At 42.3% G+C, this 16,981-nt stretch overlaps 1 protein-coding gene across 3 annotated transcripts in view; it reads right to left on the bottom strand.

The window, feature by feature from the left end:
* Positions 1 to 16,981, bottom strand: part of ano1a (anoctamin 1, calcium activated chloride channel a) — a 214,552-nt gene that overhangs the window by 52,169 nt on the left and 145,402 nt on the right. For all 3 annotated transcript variants that reach the window (XM_072592818.1, XM_072592819.1, XM_072592821.1), the window contains 5 exons: positions 16,906 to 16,980; positions 15,644 to 15,845; positions 11,674 to 11,785; positions 10,786 to 10,843; positions 10,582 to 10,682 (listed from right to left, as the gene is read on the bottom strand). In XM_072592818.1, coding sequence (XP_072448919.1) covers positions 10,582 to 10,682; positions 10,786 to 10,843; positions 11,674 to 11,785; positions 15,644 to 15,845; positions 16,906 to 16,980 — 548 coding nt within the window. The remainder of the gene's footprint in view (positions 1 to 10,581; positions 10,683 to 10,785; positions 10,844 to 11,673; positions 11,786 to 15,643; positions 15,846 to 16,905; position 16,981) is intronic.

The following is a 16,981-nucleotide window of genomic DNA, read 5'->3' as shown; positions in this document are numbered from 1 at the left end:
TAGTGCTGCAGGATGTTGCAGGTTACAGGGGACATAGATAAGCTGCAGAGCTGGGCTAAGTGGTAAATGGAGTCTAATGCAGAAAAGTGTGAGGTGATTCACTTTGGAAGGAGTAACAGGAATGAAAAGTACTGGGCTAATGGTAAGATTCTTGGTAGTGCACATGAACAGAGATCTCTGTGCCCACGTACATAGATCCCTGAAAGTTGCCACCCAGGTTGATAGTGTTGTTAAGGTGGTGTAAGTTGTGTTAGCTTGTATTGGTAGAGGAATTGGGTTTCAGAGTCACAAGGTCATGCTGCTGTTGTAAAAAACTCTGGTGCGGCTGCACTTGGGGTATTGCATACAGTTTTGGTCATCACATTCCAGGAAGGATGTGGAAGTTTGGAAAGGGTTCAGAGGAGATTTACCAGGATGTTGCCTGGTATGGAGGGAAGGTCTTACGAGGACAGGCTGAGGGATTTGAGGCTGTTTTCATGAGAGAGAAGGTGGCTAAAAGGTGACTTAATTGAGACACAATATAATCAGAGCATTAGATAGGGTGGACAGTGAGAGCCTTTTTCCTCGGATAGAGATGACTAGCACGAGGGGACATAGCTTTAAATCGAGGGATGGTGGATATAGGACAGATATCAGAGGTAGTTTCTTTACTCAGTTGGGGCATGGAATGCACTGCTTGCAGCAGTAGTATACTCACCAACATGAAGGGCATTTAAATGGTCATTGGATAAACATATGGCTGAAAATGGAATAATTTAAGATAGATAGGCTTCAGATTGTGGAACCATAGAGGGCTGAAGGACCTGTACTGCGCTGTAATGTTCTTTGTTTTAAGGTTGTGCCAGCGTGCGGGTACAGACACAGACAGAGTCAAGTAGCTTCACTTAATGCTGTAATGTCAATAATTGGAAACTAAACATGGAGACAGTTGCAGTGTCAAAGTAAGGTTATGGAAGGTCAACCTCTTGCCCCTTGCCACAGATAGACACCATGTGTATTTTTATACATTACAGCTTAATTCGTTCAAAATGGCTACAGCGAGTAAAATGATACAAGTGAGGTATCTGAGGAGGAAGAGATGGACTTGAATGACAATAGCATTTTTCACAACCTCAGTTGTTGTAATGGGACAGCCAATTAGGGCATAGTCAAGTCCTCCCAAAGCCAATTAAGTTATGACCAAAAACTTTCAGGCACAAAAACAAATTGCTGATGCAACTCAGGAGGACTGGCAGCACCTGTGCTGAGAAATGAGAGTTAATGTTGCGAGTCCAGTGACCCTTCCTCCGAGCTGGTTGAGTCAATGGACTCCATGTTAACTGTATCTCTCTCTCCCTCCCCCCCACAAATGCTTCTGAACCTGCAGAGTGTCTCCAGCAATTTGTTTTGTTTTGAATTACCAGCATCTGCACTGCTTTATGAAAACAAAACGTTTCAGGGAGAGGGCAAGGGGAAAACATTAACTTGTACTGGGCAGGACGTTAGTTATTCCAAGATGTAGAGATGTTGGTGTTGGACTGAGGTGGACAAAGTTTAAAAATCACACGACGCCAGGTTATAGTCCAACAGATTTATTTGGAAGTACAAGCTTTTGGATTGTTGCTCCTTCATCAGGCAACTAGTGACCTGGTGAAGGAACAGTGCTCCGAAAGTTTAACTTTCAAATAGACCTGTTAGACTATAACCTCGTGTCATGTGATTTTTAAACTTATTTTTTCTAAAGTGGAGTTGTTGGATTGGGATCTCATTTGTACAACAGCATATTTAACAGTGCAGCAGTTTCTCAGTGCTGAGCTGAATTGTCAGCTCAGATTTTGTCCTCAAGGCTCGGTCACAGGATTTGAACCTATAACCTTCTTCCTCAGAGATGGGTTCTACATCGATATGCAGTAGGCACCTGTCACATAAAGAGCAGAGAAGTGTGGGTAGAGAGAATTTGTATGATGACATCCAATTGTGTGCTAAGAGAAAGGAAAATTCAAGGTAATTCTCAGTCATTCAACTTGCAGATACACAAGTTTTCCCAGATTACAGTGTTAATACAATTGTGTTTGTCAGTGTAGAACTTGACGAAAAACAAACTATTTATCATCTTCACCTGGCAAACTAAACAGACAAAAAGGATTTTAAAAATACACGTATCACTCCAAATGAATTAGCATGGCAATGTCGCTATTTGGAACTTTAGTCTGAGGTTTCAGTTTTGCTTAGAGACTGAAGTTGGGATTTTTCTCCTCCGAACGGAGGTGGTTAGAGTGAAATTTCATAGACATGTTCAGAATGATGCAATGTTGATAAGGAGTATATATATTTCTCCAGACAGAGGGTCAGTAACCAAAGGACACATTTCAGACAAATTGGCAAAAAACCAGAGAGGAGTATGATCTGTAATTTTTTGGGGAGGGGGTACAGGTGGGGATACCCACAGCAGATTTAATTGAAGCTTTGGAAAAGGACTTGCATATGTTTTCTTTGTCAATTATTTATTCAAAGTTATGGGAGACAAATGGATAGCCCTTTCAATGGGTTGGCATGGGCATAGTGATTAGAACAGTGTCTTGCCATGCCATAGGACTCTTTCAGGGAGGTGGCAGTGACACTATATTCAGAGACCCCACTTCGTGATGTGCTGAGATGGGGTTAAATCCAAGATAAATGTTTGGAGTTTATCACTACTAAAGCAGAGCAAGATCTGGACTTGAAGGCTAGTCTCAGTTTCATGACCACCATCACTACCAAAAAACCCACCTGGTGCTCTTTTGGGCAGGAAATCTGCCATCCTTACCTGATCTAGCCTACATGGGATTCCAGACCCACAGCAACATGCTCTATTCTTAACTACCTTCCAAATTGCCTGAGCAAGCCACTCAGCTTGAGGGCCAAGAATAGGCAACAAATGTTGACCTTGCCAGTGACACCCACATCTTGTGAAAGGTCAAATTCAGCAAATTCTATGATGTGGCCATATCATGAGGACAGTCACTTGCAACTTTTCCAGGTGGTTTCCAACAAGATCAGAAATACTGCAATGAAACATAGAACAAAGAAAATTTACAGCCAAAGAACAGGCCCTTCAGCCCTCCAAGCCTGCACTGTACTGTCTGAACCTATCGGTCAATTCCTAAGCATCTGTATCCCTATGCACCCCCCCACCTACTGAGGCATCTGTCCAGGCATCTTAAAATGAATCTACCGTGCCTGTCTCTACCACCTCTGCTGACAACGTGTTCCAAACGCCCACCACCCTCTGTGTGAAGTACTTGCCGCGTGTGTCCTCCAACTTTCCACGTCTCACCTTGAAAGCGTGACCTCTCGTTGTTGAATCCTTCACCCTGGGAAAAAGCTTATTGCTATCTATCCTGTCTAAACCCTTCGTGATTTTGTAAACCTCAATCAGGTCCCCCTCAATCTCCTTTTTTCTAGTGAAACCTACTCAACCTCTCTTCATTGCTAGCACCTTCCATACCTGGCAACATCCTCATAAATCTTCTCTGCACCCTCTCCAAAGCGTCCACATCCTTTTGGTAAGGTGGCGACCAGAACTGTACACAGTATTCTAATTGTGGCCGAACCAATGTCTTGTATAATTTTAATATGACCTGCCAGCTCTTATACTCAATACCCTGTCCAATGAAGGCAAGCATACCATATGCCTTCTTGATCACTCTATCCACCTGTGCAGCAACCTTCAGGGTACAATGGACCTGCACTCCCAGATCTCTCTGCTCATCAACTTTTCCCAAGGCTTTTCCATTCATTGTATAATTTGCTCTAGAATCAGTCTTGCCTAAATGCATCACCTCACATTTGTCAGGATTGAAAGCCATCTGCCACTTTTCCCCCCAACTCTCCAGTCTATCTATATTTTCCTGTATTCTCTGACAGTCCCCTAATGCTTTCTGCTACTCCACCAATCTTTGGGTCATCTGCAAACTTGCTGATCATACCAACAGTGCCCTCTTCCAGATCATTTATGTGTATCACAAACAACAGTGGCCCCAACACTGATCCCTGTGGAACACCACTGGTCACCTTTCTCCAGTTCGACAAACTCCCTTCAACTACTACTCTCTGTCTCCTGTTGCTCAACCAGTTCTTTATCCCCCTAGCTAGAACATCCGGCATCTTGTGGTTTTTCGGTTTCTCAGTGATATGAGGAGGATAAAGACATGAGGGATAAAGTGATTTATGTAAGTTCAGTATATTTGAAAATATACTGATTTAATTGTAAATACTGATGATATCTTAGGAACTGGCCTGGCCAGGCCACTGCAGTAGACAATGAAGGGAGTTGAAACAACACGCACAAAGAGACAAGATTCCTCAGAGATGGGCAGATATTAATCAACTTCTTTTTACAGTCATGCACTGGAACCCTTCTTAACCAGCTTCTCAGTAACATACAGGATATGAGCAACATCTCAAAAATAGCTGTAAATCGGGAAATGTAGGGGAGGGAGGGAGGAATTCAAGAAAATTATAATCACCAGGAATGTGGAATTAGCAAATACTTGGAGTTGCACATTCCAGGCCTCAGACTTGAGGGGTTTTTCTCCCCCCTCCCCCCAGGTGCCTTAAAAGTGGCCACAGATCATTGATGCATTGGTTTTAAGTTTTCCCAAATTCCCTACATTTAATGAACGTTTCATTTAATCAGAAACTCGCACATTAACTCCTTTATTCAAAAGGTTAGGTAGACAGGAAGTAGGAAATTACAGACAGCTTAACATCGCACATTGGGAAAATGTTAAAGTAATTATAAAAAAGGAGTTATACCAGGACACAGTTATGCTCAAGGTAATCAGGCAGAGTCAACATAGCTTTGTGAAAGCAGAAATCATCTTTTGAACGTCAGGGAACACTTTTTAAAATTAATTCATTGGTTGAGGACATCACTGGCTAGACAGCATTTATTGTCCAGCCCTAATTACCCAGAGGGCAGTTAAGAATTGAGCACGTTGCTGTGGGTCTGGAGTCACATGTAGGCCAGACCAGGTAAGGATGGCGATTTCCTTTCTTGAAGGACATTAGTGAATGTGTTTTTTTGACAATTCCTTTATAGTTATTATTGGACTAGCTTATTATCGATTACAAATGTTGCCATCTTTCAAGATGAGGCGCTTTTCCAAAAGGACATTAGTGAACCAGGTGGGCTTTTCCTGACAATAGACAAATGGATTCATCACCATTAGACTCTATTCTAGATTGCTTATTGAATTCAAATTTGACTATTTTGCCAGGACAGGATTCGAACCCTGGCCTCAGTGCATTACTTGGGTCTCTGGATTAATAGGAGAAGGTGAGATTTGCAGATGCTAGAGATCAGAGTTGAAAAGTATGGCGCTGGAAAAGCCCAGCAGGTCAGGCAGCATCCGAGAAGCAGGTGAATTGACGTTTTGGGCATAAGCCCTTCATCAGGAATGTGGGGGAGGGAACAGGGAGATAAATAGGAGGGGTGGGGGCAGGGGAGGGGAGGGAAGGGAAGGGAAGGTAGCTGGGAAGGCAATAGGTAGATGTAGGTGGGGGAGGCGTGATGGTGATATGTTGGAGCGGATAGGTGGGAAGGAAAATGGATAGGTGGGGCAGGTCAAGAGGGTGGTCTTGAGTTGGAGGGTTGGATCTAGGATGAGGATACTGGGGAAAACCGGTACTGTTGCTGCTGTGTGATTGGAGGGTCTTAAGGTGGAAGATGAGGCATTCTTCCTCCAGGCGTCAGGTGGTTAGGATTTGGCAGTGGAGGCAGTCCAGGACTTGCATGTCCTTGGGCTGGGAGGGGGAGTTGAAGTGGTTGGCCACAGGGTGGGGTTGTTTGGTGCATGTCCCCCAGACATGTTCCCGGAAACATTCTGCAAGTTGACATCAGATATCCCCAATGTGGAGACAACCTCATCAAGGACAATGGATACAGTAGATGAGATGTTTGGATGTGCAGGAAAATCTCAGCTGGATGTGGAAGGATCCTTGGATGGAGGTGAGGGAGGAGGTGCAGGCACAGGTCTCATACCCCTTGTGGGAAGGTGCTGGGAGTGGAGGGTGGGTTGGTGGGAGGGGCATGGACCTAATGAGGGAGTCACAGAAGGAATGGTCTTTGCAGAATGCAGATAGGGGTGGGGAGGGAAATATATCCCTGTGATGGGGTCTGGAAATGGAGGAGGATGATGTGCTGATTCCAGAGATTGGTGGGGTGGAAGGTTAGGAGGGGTGGGGTTTAAGGGCAGAGGTGCAGAAAGTGGAGATGTGCTGGAGGGTGTTGTTGACCACGTGGGATGGGAAGTTGCGGTCCCCTAAATAGGAGGCCATCTGGGATGTTATGAAGTGGAATTGTTCCTCCTGCGAGTAGACACAACAAAAGGCATTGGGAGTAAGGGATTGGGTTTTAACAGGAGGCAGGGTGGGAGGTGTAGTCCAAGTAACTGGGAGTTGGTGGGTTTGAAATAGATGTCAGTGTTGAGTTGGTCACCGGTAGTAGAGACCAAGAGGTCCAAAAAGGGGAAGGAGGTGACAGAGATGGTCCAGGTGAACTTTAATCCAGAGTCCTGGATCAATAGTCTAGTGATAATACCACTAGACATCCCCACAGAAAGAGGAATAGGCTGATGTATTGTAACAGTGGTCAGCACTGCTGCCTCAGTGCCAGGGATCAGGATGCAATTCCAGCCTTAGCCAACTGTGTGGACTCTACACAGACAAACTGTCCCTGCATCTGTGTGGGTTTCCTACAGGTACTCTAATATGTGCACATTAGGCGAATTGGCCATGCTAAAACCCTCATGTGGGGTTACGATGCTCTTTGGAGGGTCAGTGCAGACTCGATGGGCCAAATGACCTCTGTGCGCTGTTGGGATTCTATAATTCTATTGTATTTCGATTTCCAGAAGACATCGATAAAAAGTGTCACATCAATGGTTATTGCTGAAAATAAAAAGATCATGCCGAGGGTAACACATTGCCTGTGAACAGGAAGAACTGAATATCCCAAAACATTATGGCTGTTTTCTTTCCACGGATACTGCCAGACATGGGTTTCTCCAGCAATGCCTGTCTTTGTAACATGAAAATCTGTTGGCCTAAATGGGTCTTTTTCAGGTCTGCAAGATATAGCAAGTCATGTGTCACAGGAATCAGTCTTAGGATTTCAGCTTTGTCCAATTTATCCAAATGACTTACATGAAAGGACAGAATTATTAGCTGCTAAATTTGTTGATGACACAAAGGTAGGTAGGTAAGTAAGAAAACAAGTCATAAACAATATAAGAAGTTACAAAGTAATATAGCTAGTTTAGGTGAGTAGGGGGTGATCTGGCATATGGAGTATAATGTGGAAAAATGTGAAATTATCCATTTTCGTGGAAGGAATAAGAGTGAGCTAGAGAGAGAGTGGCGGATCGATAGAATTCATTGCCATAGTTGAGTATTTTTAGTGAGTATACTTACAGAGTATGCTTCAGGTGGGAGAGAAAGCAGGAGAATGGGGTTGAGAAAAATCAGCCATGATTAAATGGTGGAGCAGACCTGATGGGCTGAATGGCCTAATTTCTGCTCCGATGGCTTATATGGTTATCCAAATGATGAGAGATTATAGAACTTGAGATGTAGAGGGATCTGGTTGCCCGAGTGCATGAACTGCAAAAGATCAGTATTCATGTACAGCAAGGAATCAGGGAAGCTAAAAGAATGCTGTTTATAGCAAGAGGAAACAGTAAGGAGATGATGCTTGAGTTACACAGGATATTGGTGAGACCACATCTAGAGTACGGTGTACTGCACTGGTCATCTTAAAGGAGTGATGTAAATACAGCAGAAGCAATTCAGAGAAGGTTTACGAGACTAATACCTGAAAAAGGCTATTTGTCTTCCCATGGAAAGGCTGGTCAAGCTAGGCTTGTTTCTGCTTCAGCTTAACAGAGCAAGAGAAAACTTGTTGAAAGATAAGATCCTGAGAAATCATGGATATGGAGATGCTGTCTTATTGTGTGGGAGAATCTAGAGCTAGGGAGTAACTATTTGAAAATAAGGGGATCGCCATTTGAGACAGAGGAGATGGCTGCTTTTCTGAGGGTTAAGTGTCTATGGAAATCTCCACCTTCTAAAAGGCAGTGGAGGCAGAATCCTTGAATATTTTCAGGTAGAGGTAATTAGATTCTTGAGAAGCAAAGGGGTGAAAGGTTATTGGGGATAAATGGAAATGTAGAGTAATCAGACCAGCCATGATCTTATTGAATGTTGGAGCAGATTGGAAGGGCATTTCCAGCTTTATATGTTCATGTGTCCTTCTCTTAAACAAAAACATTCACCAATTCATTAAGGCCCAGAAAAGGAGACACCAAATGAAGCTAATTAAAAAAAACTGTTTAGAAGCATTCCCAGTTTTCAGCTCAAGTGGTTTAATGGGATAATACAGACTTCACGCAATGCTAGAAATTCCAGAGACAGCATCACTGAGCCACAACAGGGCCCACTAAATAGTGCGGCCAAATTCATAGCACCTCCCTACTTCAAGGTCAAGATGCAAAGGAGGCCAAAAAGGGAAAAAAAAAAGAGAGACTTTTATCCCTCCTCCTTTTAGATGAGACAGTGGGTTATTGAGAAACTGCAATCACTCCTTCAGTTGTTTATTGCTATTGATGTTTGGATGAAAGGGCCCCAGTTTAGGGCCAAACCCCCTCTCACCAGATGAACATCCTACAATCTTGTTTAGGAAAGCTTTCAGGCTGTTTGTGGAGATATCCATGGCTGCACTTCCAAATGCCAACATTGTACTCTACCAACTGTCCAACCTTATACCTAGGAATGTCTGCCTGCCCTTACAGAAGCAATTGATATAAATCAAAAGGGTTGTCTCAAAATCTTACAGCTCAATAATTCAGGTGTGATAAATGGATTATGGTGAGCTCTACAAATGAATCGTTTAATGCGACAATAATCATCAAATAAAAACATCTTGCAAGGTCCAGATTGAAATTTTGTATTTTGAATGCTCTGACAAAATATTCTGATCTGTGGATATGTTCGCAATGTGTGTTGCAGATGCTTTGTCCCCTGTCTAGGTGACATCCTCAGGGCTTGGGAGCTTCCTGCGATCTTTCCTCCGGCATTTGTAGTGGCTCAAATCTGCCGCTTCCGGTTGTCAGTTCTAGCTGTCCGCTGCAGTGGTCGGTATATTGGGTCCAGGTCGACGTGCTTATTGATTGAATCTGTGGATGAGTGCCATGCCTCTAGGAATTCCCTGGCTGTTCTCTGTTTATAATAGTAGTGTTGTCCCAGTCGAATTCATGTTGCTTGTCATCTGCGTGTGGGGCTACTAAGGATAGCTGGTCATGTAACGACCAGTGGCTAGTTGGTGTTTATGGATGCAGATTGTTAGTGGTCTTCCAGCTATCCTTAGTAGCCACACACGCAGATGACAAGCAACACGAGTTCAACTGGGACAACACTTCTATTAATGGACAAGCCAAACAGAGAATAGCCAGGGAATTCCTACAGGCATGGCACTCATTCGCAGATTCAATCAATAAACACATCGACCTGGACCCAATATACTGGCTACTGCAGCGGACAGCTGGAACTGACAACCAGAAGCGGCAGATTCAAACCATTACAAATGCCGGAGGAAAGATCACAGAAGCGCTTCACAGGAGGCTCCCAAGCACTGAGGATGTCACCTAGACAGGAGACGAAACGTCTGCAACACAAATTCCCAGCTCGGCGAACAGAACCACAACAACGAGCACCCGAGCTACAAATCTTCTCACAAACTTTGAATATTCGGATCATTAAAAAATTTATACATGTCAGCTTTAATCACAATTATGGTTTTGATTTAACAACATGAATTGGATCATATCATCTACCCTCTTCCCACACTCTATTCCAGAGCTTATCAACTTCATAAAATATCAGAAATGATCAGATGTAACATCGTTCAAAACACCTGCAAGACAAATGAACATGGGACTGTGAGCATATTGGAGAAGGAATGCAGCTTGAGGGATCGTCCAAAATGGATGAGGCTGCACCTTCCATTATCTACACTTGGATACATGATAGCACATCAAAATAGATTTCAACCAAACCCAATACCAAGCAGAGAGTACAAGAGACCAATGCAATAACAGCTGTTAGTGGTTATCACCCAGGACCACACTCTATCCCATCAACTCTTGGGCTGATGAACAAGGCCAACTTAAAAGGTAATAGGGAGAGGAGACATTTTACACTTTGCTCATGTTATATTAGAGCAACGACTTGCTCCTGCACAATGCATTAGGATAGTGTTTGTGTGACTGCCTCTTCCCTTTGGAAGCTTCTGATTACAGCCTTCCCAGCGAGGAGAGGCTTCAAGCAAAAGTCACAAATTCACAAGAGCCACCTTGCCTTCTGGCACCTGTTTCCCAAGGGATCGGAGGACAGGTTGGACACCTCCCCTCAAGGATACATGCCTGAAACTAAAGACTCAAAAAAACCAGACACTTCAATAATTGGTTAAACAATACAAGAAAAGAAAAATATAGAAGAAAGGGTACAAATTCTGAAAAGTAAATGTCCTTCACCAGTCTGTCCAGAATGGAGGTAAATGCTTACGGAATTCCGATTTCAAACAGGTTGTTCTGTATCAGTTGTTTGCCCAGCATGATGATGCTCAATTGAATGCAGAGTTCCATCAAGCAGCCTCCTGGTGCACACTTAACAACAAAGTGAACAAGAGTCAGTCCTTTCTTTCACCATAAAGCTTACCATATGATTCCAAGATTAGTTTTCACCTATTTTTAAAAAGAACCAACTTGCCTCTTCCATTCTCATGTTACGAAAAATATAGATATATTTTCCAGGGCGGCCTGTGAACCTAGAAGTAGACAATATTGGGTAGAGTCATATTTACAATAAAAGGCAGTGTTAAATTGTACTGAGGTCAAAAAGAGTCAAAATCAAAAAAGGTGGCTGGTTCTATTCAATGGACAATCAGAAATAGTTTTTCACCCCCAACCAACCCCAACTATACGACTGTTTCTTAAAAAGGAGTGTCACAGACAATGCCAGTAACTGCTTCCCTCGAGGACAGGGTGGTAAAGCTGCCTTCCTGGACCATACACTATGTGAGGATATGTCCCACAGTGCAGTTAGGGAGGTAGGTCCACAATTTTTACTCATCAAAAATGGAATATATAGTTCAGAGTCAGGAATATGGCAGAACTTAAAAGAACTTGCAGCTGATGGTGCTTCCCTGCACTTGCAGCTCTAGCCTTTAGAGGGTGCAGTTTTGGGAGTTGCTGAAGTGAATCCTGATGCACATTGGTGCCATGGAGTACTCAAACAGAAGGGAGTTAATGATCAAACTGTAATAGCCAACTTCCATCCTGGTCCATGTTACTCATCACTTTATCAACCAGAGCCTGAAGAATGTCCAGTCCTTGCTGCATTGTCTCAGTAATTGAGAATTGGACTGAATATTGCAATAAGCAGCAAGCATTCCAAGTTCTGCACTTAAGACACAACGCAGTAGTTTAACCTGGTTAGGACTGAGAAAACTGCCCTGTGACAGTGTCCAAGATTGCACATTGTTTCAGAAAATAATGCCACTTGTTTTGACTATAGTGGGATTTCATCATATTGCAGAGTCCCTGCTAGGTTGGTGTGTGTGTGTGTGTGTGTGAATTCAATACTAAAAGCACTCACCTGCCTTTGAAAAATGCAACATAAAAGATCGGAGTGTAGGCATTCACAAACTTCAGCAGAAAAGCCTTAAAGATTAGTTTTTCTTCAAAACTTTTATCTGTTTTGGGAATCTCTGTAGCAGGGATAAAACAAAATAGAATTGTTATTTGATAAAAAATAAAACAGTAGTCTGCAGCAATTGGGCAAATTTCTCTTGGCCAGCAACACTCCGGACCCACCACCTCAAATGATCTAAATTTTCACTAAACTTGCCAGTCACCCAGCTTCACAGACTTTCACCAGTTCTTAGTCCATCAATGTATTAAATATAAAACTCTTACAAAGCGTGGCCTCATCTCTGCCTTTCGCTGTAGTTTCCTTAAAACGCTGAGATCTCTACACGCCCCTTCCCTCATTATACAGCCTCGGTCTAAGCACAGCTAAAGAAGCTGCATTCTAGAGGGGAGAGTGGCTGCCCTTGACATCATTTAACCAAGTTTAGCATCAAGGAGTCTTAATAAAACCGTAGTCAATGTGTATCAGGGGGAAAACTCTTAGGTGGTATCATACCTGACACAATAGGAAAAAGATTGTTGTTGTTGGTCAGTTTTAAATGAGTGTCCCCTTACGCTGCAGCTGTGTTCCCCAGTTCAAGACTCTCCCAGTCATGGAAACATCTTGTCAACATCCACCCTGTCAAGTCCCCTCAGAATTTTGTATGTTCAAAAATATTCTCCACCATTCCTCTAAATTCCAGTGACTGAAAAATCTAATCTGTTTAGCCATTCTCGGTAAGGCAATAGTTTCATACCAGCCACCAGCTGAGTGAATCCTATTTGAACTGTCTGATGTCATTATCTTTTTAAGTGATCTAATTCCTATAACCCATTACATTACAGACTACTTGTTTATTCACAGAAGAGTTTTGGGTGCATCTATCATACTTCAAAATGGCAGAAGTACAAATTCTATGATCTGGAATCTAAAGGGTACTTGTAACTGGCAATATGTAAACTTATCAAACTGCTCTTCAATTCAATTAACTTCAGGGTCCAATTAAAACACTTTCCAGCCATGACAAAGCTGAAGCCTTTATGGGAAAGAGGACTGGATGGGAAGATGGTGGTTTTATGGCAATATCACGGAGTATTAAACCAGAAACCGAGGCTAATTCTTTGAGGTCACAGGTTCAACCTTACCGCATTTTCTCAGGCGACTTCAGTTCATTCATAAAACCTGGAATTGAAAGCTTTTCCAAGAAATCATGACCTATTCTAGTAAAAACCCTTCTGGTTCACTAATATCCTTCATGGAAGGAAATGTACCATTCTCACCTGGTCTTGCCTACACATGACTCCAGATCCACAGCTATGTGGTTGACTCTTAATGCCCTCTGAACTGGTTAGCAAACCAGTCAGGGCAAGGGCAATTAGGGGCAGGCAGCAAATACTTGCCCAGTCAGCAACATCCACATTCCATGAAATAAAAGAGAAACAAAAATTGGATGTTGAGTCACAGACCGACCTTTGATCAGTGCAATAAAGAATAGCAGGAAATATTTGGAATAAGCCGGGGACCATACTGGGAAATGAGAACAAGTCAAGGGGTGGCAAGCCAATGACAGCTTTTACATCAGATTCTGCATATTTTTCTTCCAAAAAGCCATTATTCATACTGCAGTAAGTCAGAACAATTTTAAAAATATCAAATATAGAGTTATAGAGTCAGATGTGCAGCACAGAAACAGACCCTTCGGTCCAACTCATCCATGCTGACCAGATATCAGAAATTAATCTAGTCCCATTTGCCAGCACTTGGCCCATACCTCTCTAAACCCCACAGATCCAGATGCCTTTTAAATGCTGTAATTGTACCAGCCTCCACTACTTCCTCTGGCATCTCATTCCATACACACACCACCCTCTGAAAATGTTGCCTCTTAGGTCCCTTTTAAATCTTTCCACTCACCCTAAACATATGTCCTCAAGTTCTGGACTCTTCCAACTCAGGGAAAAGACCTTGTAGAATTACCAAGACAGTTTTGAATTAAATGTATGGTCATAAAATGACAAATGGCTCAAGTGTAAATGGTAAACATTTAAATAATTAATTCACCATCAAGTCGTCTGACGGCATAAAGTGGATTACTTTAAAAGAAGGCAGTGCCAGGTTAGAGCATAACTTCCATAATTTTGCTGCCTTTTAAGAGCAAAGGTGTGCTCAAGTGAACAAGTTCCACAGAGATATTTAAACTTTAGCTATTTTGATGTGGTGGTGGTGTTGGACTGGTGTGGACACAGAAGTCACATGACACCAGGTTATAGCCCAACAGGTTTATTTGAAATCACAAAGTGAGCAAGGGGCCACTCTCTTGAAGAAATCTGTTGGACTATAACCTGGTGTAGTGTGACTGCTGATTCAGTTATTTTAACTTCTGAGACATAAATAACTAGTCCTTTAGCATCCAATCCTCAGCACTTCCAGTAATTTCATGGAGGATGGAGGGCGAGAGGTGAAAACTCATTGTGTTTACCATCCTTGTCAACTGACAAATGAGGGGGGTCATTTTATCTGTCAGCATGACTGAAGGCTGGTGGCAACCAATCATAACAGATGCTGAATTTAACAATGCAAATATTCAGAAAGTTTCTTTTGGGTTCACATTGCTTCAAGGGAGGAAATGAATATTTATTTCTAGTCAGCATTTCATCGGAGTGTCTAAATATTTTGTGTATCCAAAGAAACAAACAAACAAACAATCAAAAAAAAGGCAATGATTACAATACCAGACAGTAGCAGGCTACTGCTTGATTCAGTGAAGTGGAAGGGGTGGTACAGGCATTGAAGGGTAAGTGGTATTAGTCTTTGTTCTTAATAGCAGATAAAATGAAAAAGCTGCAATATTTAGGACAGGTTTTCTCGCTGAATCCCTACAGCGTGGAAAAAGGCCACTTGGTCCATCAAGTTGGAGTACTTGGAGTATTGTGTACAGTTTTGGTCACTGCATTACAGGAAGGATGTGGAAGCTTTGGAAAAGGTTCAGAGAAGATTTACCAGGATGATGCCTAGTACGGAGGGAAGGTCTTACTAGGAAAGGCTGAGGGACTTGAGGCTGTTTTCATTAGAGTGAAGGTCGAGGGTGACGTAATTGAGACATACAAGATAATCGGAGGGTTAGACAGCTTTTTTCCTTGGAAGGTGATGGCTAGCACGAGGGGACATACCTTTAAATTGAGGGGTGATAGATATAAGATGATGTCAGAGATAGTTTCTTTACTCAGTAGTAGGGGTGTACAATGCACTGCCTGCAACAGTAGTAGACTCACCAACATTAAGGGCATTTAAATGGAATGAAAATATGGATGAAAATGGAATAGTGTAAAGTAGATAGGCTTCAGGTTGGTGCAACAGAGGGCTGAAGGGCCTGTACTGTGCTGTAATGATCTATGTTCTATGTTCTAAGTACACACCAACTGAAGGGCATCCCATGCAGATCCATCTCCATAGCATATCCCTATAACCCTGCATTTCCCACGGTTAGTCCATGTAGTCCCAACACTATGGGCAATTTAGCATGGCCAATCCACCCTAACTTGCACGTTTTTGGATTGAGAGGGGAAACCAGAGCACCCGGAGGAAACTCACACAGAAACGGGGAGAATGTGCAAACTACACACAGTCACCTGAGGGGTGAATAGAATCCTGGTTCTTGGTACTGTGTGGCAGCAGTGCTCACCACTGAGCCACCCAAATAAAGGCTATTTATTTGTAGATAATATGAGCATTGGGGCAAGAGGAATCCAATTGATTTGATTTAGCAAATGAACTAGTGCACCGAGCTGAACAGTCTTGTACTCTATAAACCTACGTGCTTCTAAATAGAGCTTAGGAATTACTCAATTCCATTTGTGTGCATTAAAAACTAAAACATTTCGGTAACACGAGGTAAAGTGAGTGGTAATGAAAGGTAACATCGAGAGCTTGTCCTTACCAATTACTGTCAGCCATCTGGCAATGGAGCCATAGACTTCATCCAAAATGAGAATAACCACCAAATTGATGATAACTGCAGTAGCCGTGACAATGACCCTGACATTGTTTCTGGCATAAGGGTCAGGGCTCACAGCCATAGCTGCTGCAATGGAGATTCTGTACAGGATCACTCCAAAGACTATCGCAAATGTCAGGCCAATCTGGAGAAGGCAGATAATCTTAATTAACAATCCAGAGCTTTTGTGCCTCAAAGAGAAATTTTAAAAATTAAAAGTTTTTTTGAAAAAATTAAGTGATAAAAGCATGTAGTAACAAAGTTTATTAAAACTTAAATGTATTCTCAATCATAGAATGATAATTGCTGTATTTATTGTTGGCTAAGTGAGCAGCTGAACAAGTTGCAGTTAGATAGTGCCCAAAGATATCGGAGTATTTTACAGGGTGTTGGATAATCAGTGAGGATTAGAATTGATCACAGGAAACTGATGAGTAAAGGTGGCATTGGAGCTTTAAGGTGGCAATGAGAACTTTAAAGATGATCCTGAGTTGGAAAGCGAAGAGTTTAGCAGGATGTGGCCAGGTGCAGCTACTTTTAAAAAAAGTTATTAATGAGGAATTTCCAATTTCATTTCAAATTGTTGTGGTATTCTAACATTTCCTCAATACTTATCCTCATTAGCTCTGGAGTCAGTTTTAATTCTCATTTTTGCGTGTGCTTTTTACAGCAGAATTAGAATGAAGAAATGTCCAATTGAAGTATTGCAATGTTAAGTTTTTAAAAGTATTTATTGCTGCACCTGTGCGTTGAAGCCCAAGTCATTTAGTTAAAATGGAGGGCTCAGGTAGTGTGAAACAGAGAGCATTTTCACTGGTAAAGGGCCAGTAATTGAAGGACACAGCTTTAAGATAAATTGTCAATACAGAGTAAAACGAGAGGAACATGATTATCTGAGCAGTGAACCATAATGATCTGGTAGAAGACTGGTGAAGGCAGATTCAAGAGCAACTTTCAAAAGGAAATTGAATAATACTTGAAAAGGGGAAAAAAAACTTGCATGGCCATAGGGAAAAAAGGGAGTGGGATGAATTGGATAGCTCTTAAAAAAAGTACAATGGACCAAATGGCCTCCAGCTGTGCTGCATAATTCTTGACTAATTCAGTTTGGTGCTACATAAACGTGCATGTTACAAGGTGTCAATTAATTAATGTTATATAAAATAGAAAAGCAAGGCTTGTAAAATATCTACTCCTATTCATACCATAAATAGAACAGAGACGATATTGGTGACGTAAGCTGGGGTGCGATCCCTCCAAGTCAGCTTCTCCTTTTCAGTC

Source organism: Chiloscyllium punctatum, chromosome 22 (genome assembly GCF_047496795.1).
Source record: "Chiloscyllium punctatum isolate Juve2018m chromosome 22, sChiPun1.3, whole genome shotgun sequence".
Taxonomy (NCBI): domain Eukaryota; kingdom Metazoa; phylum Chordata; class Chondrichthyes; order Orectolobiformes; family Hemiscylliidae; genus Chiloscyllium; species Chiloscyllium punctatum.
The sequence above is the reverse complement of the archived record's forward strand: the minus strand, read 5'-3'. Positions and strand labels throughout refer to the sequence as shown.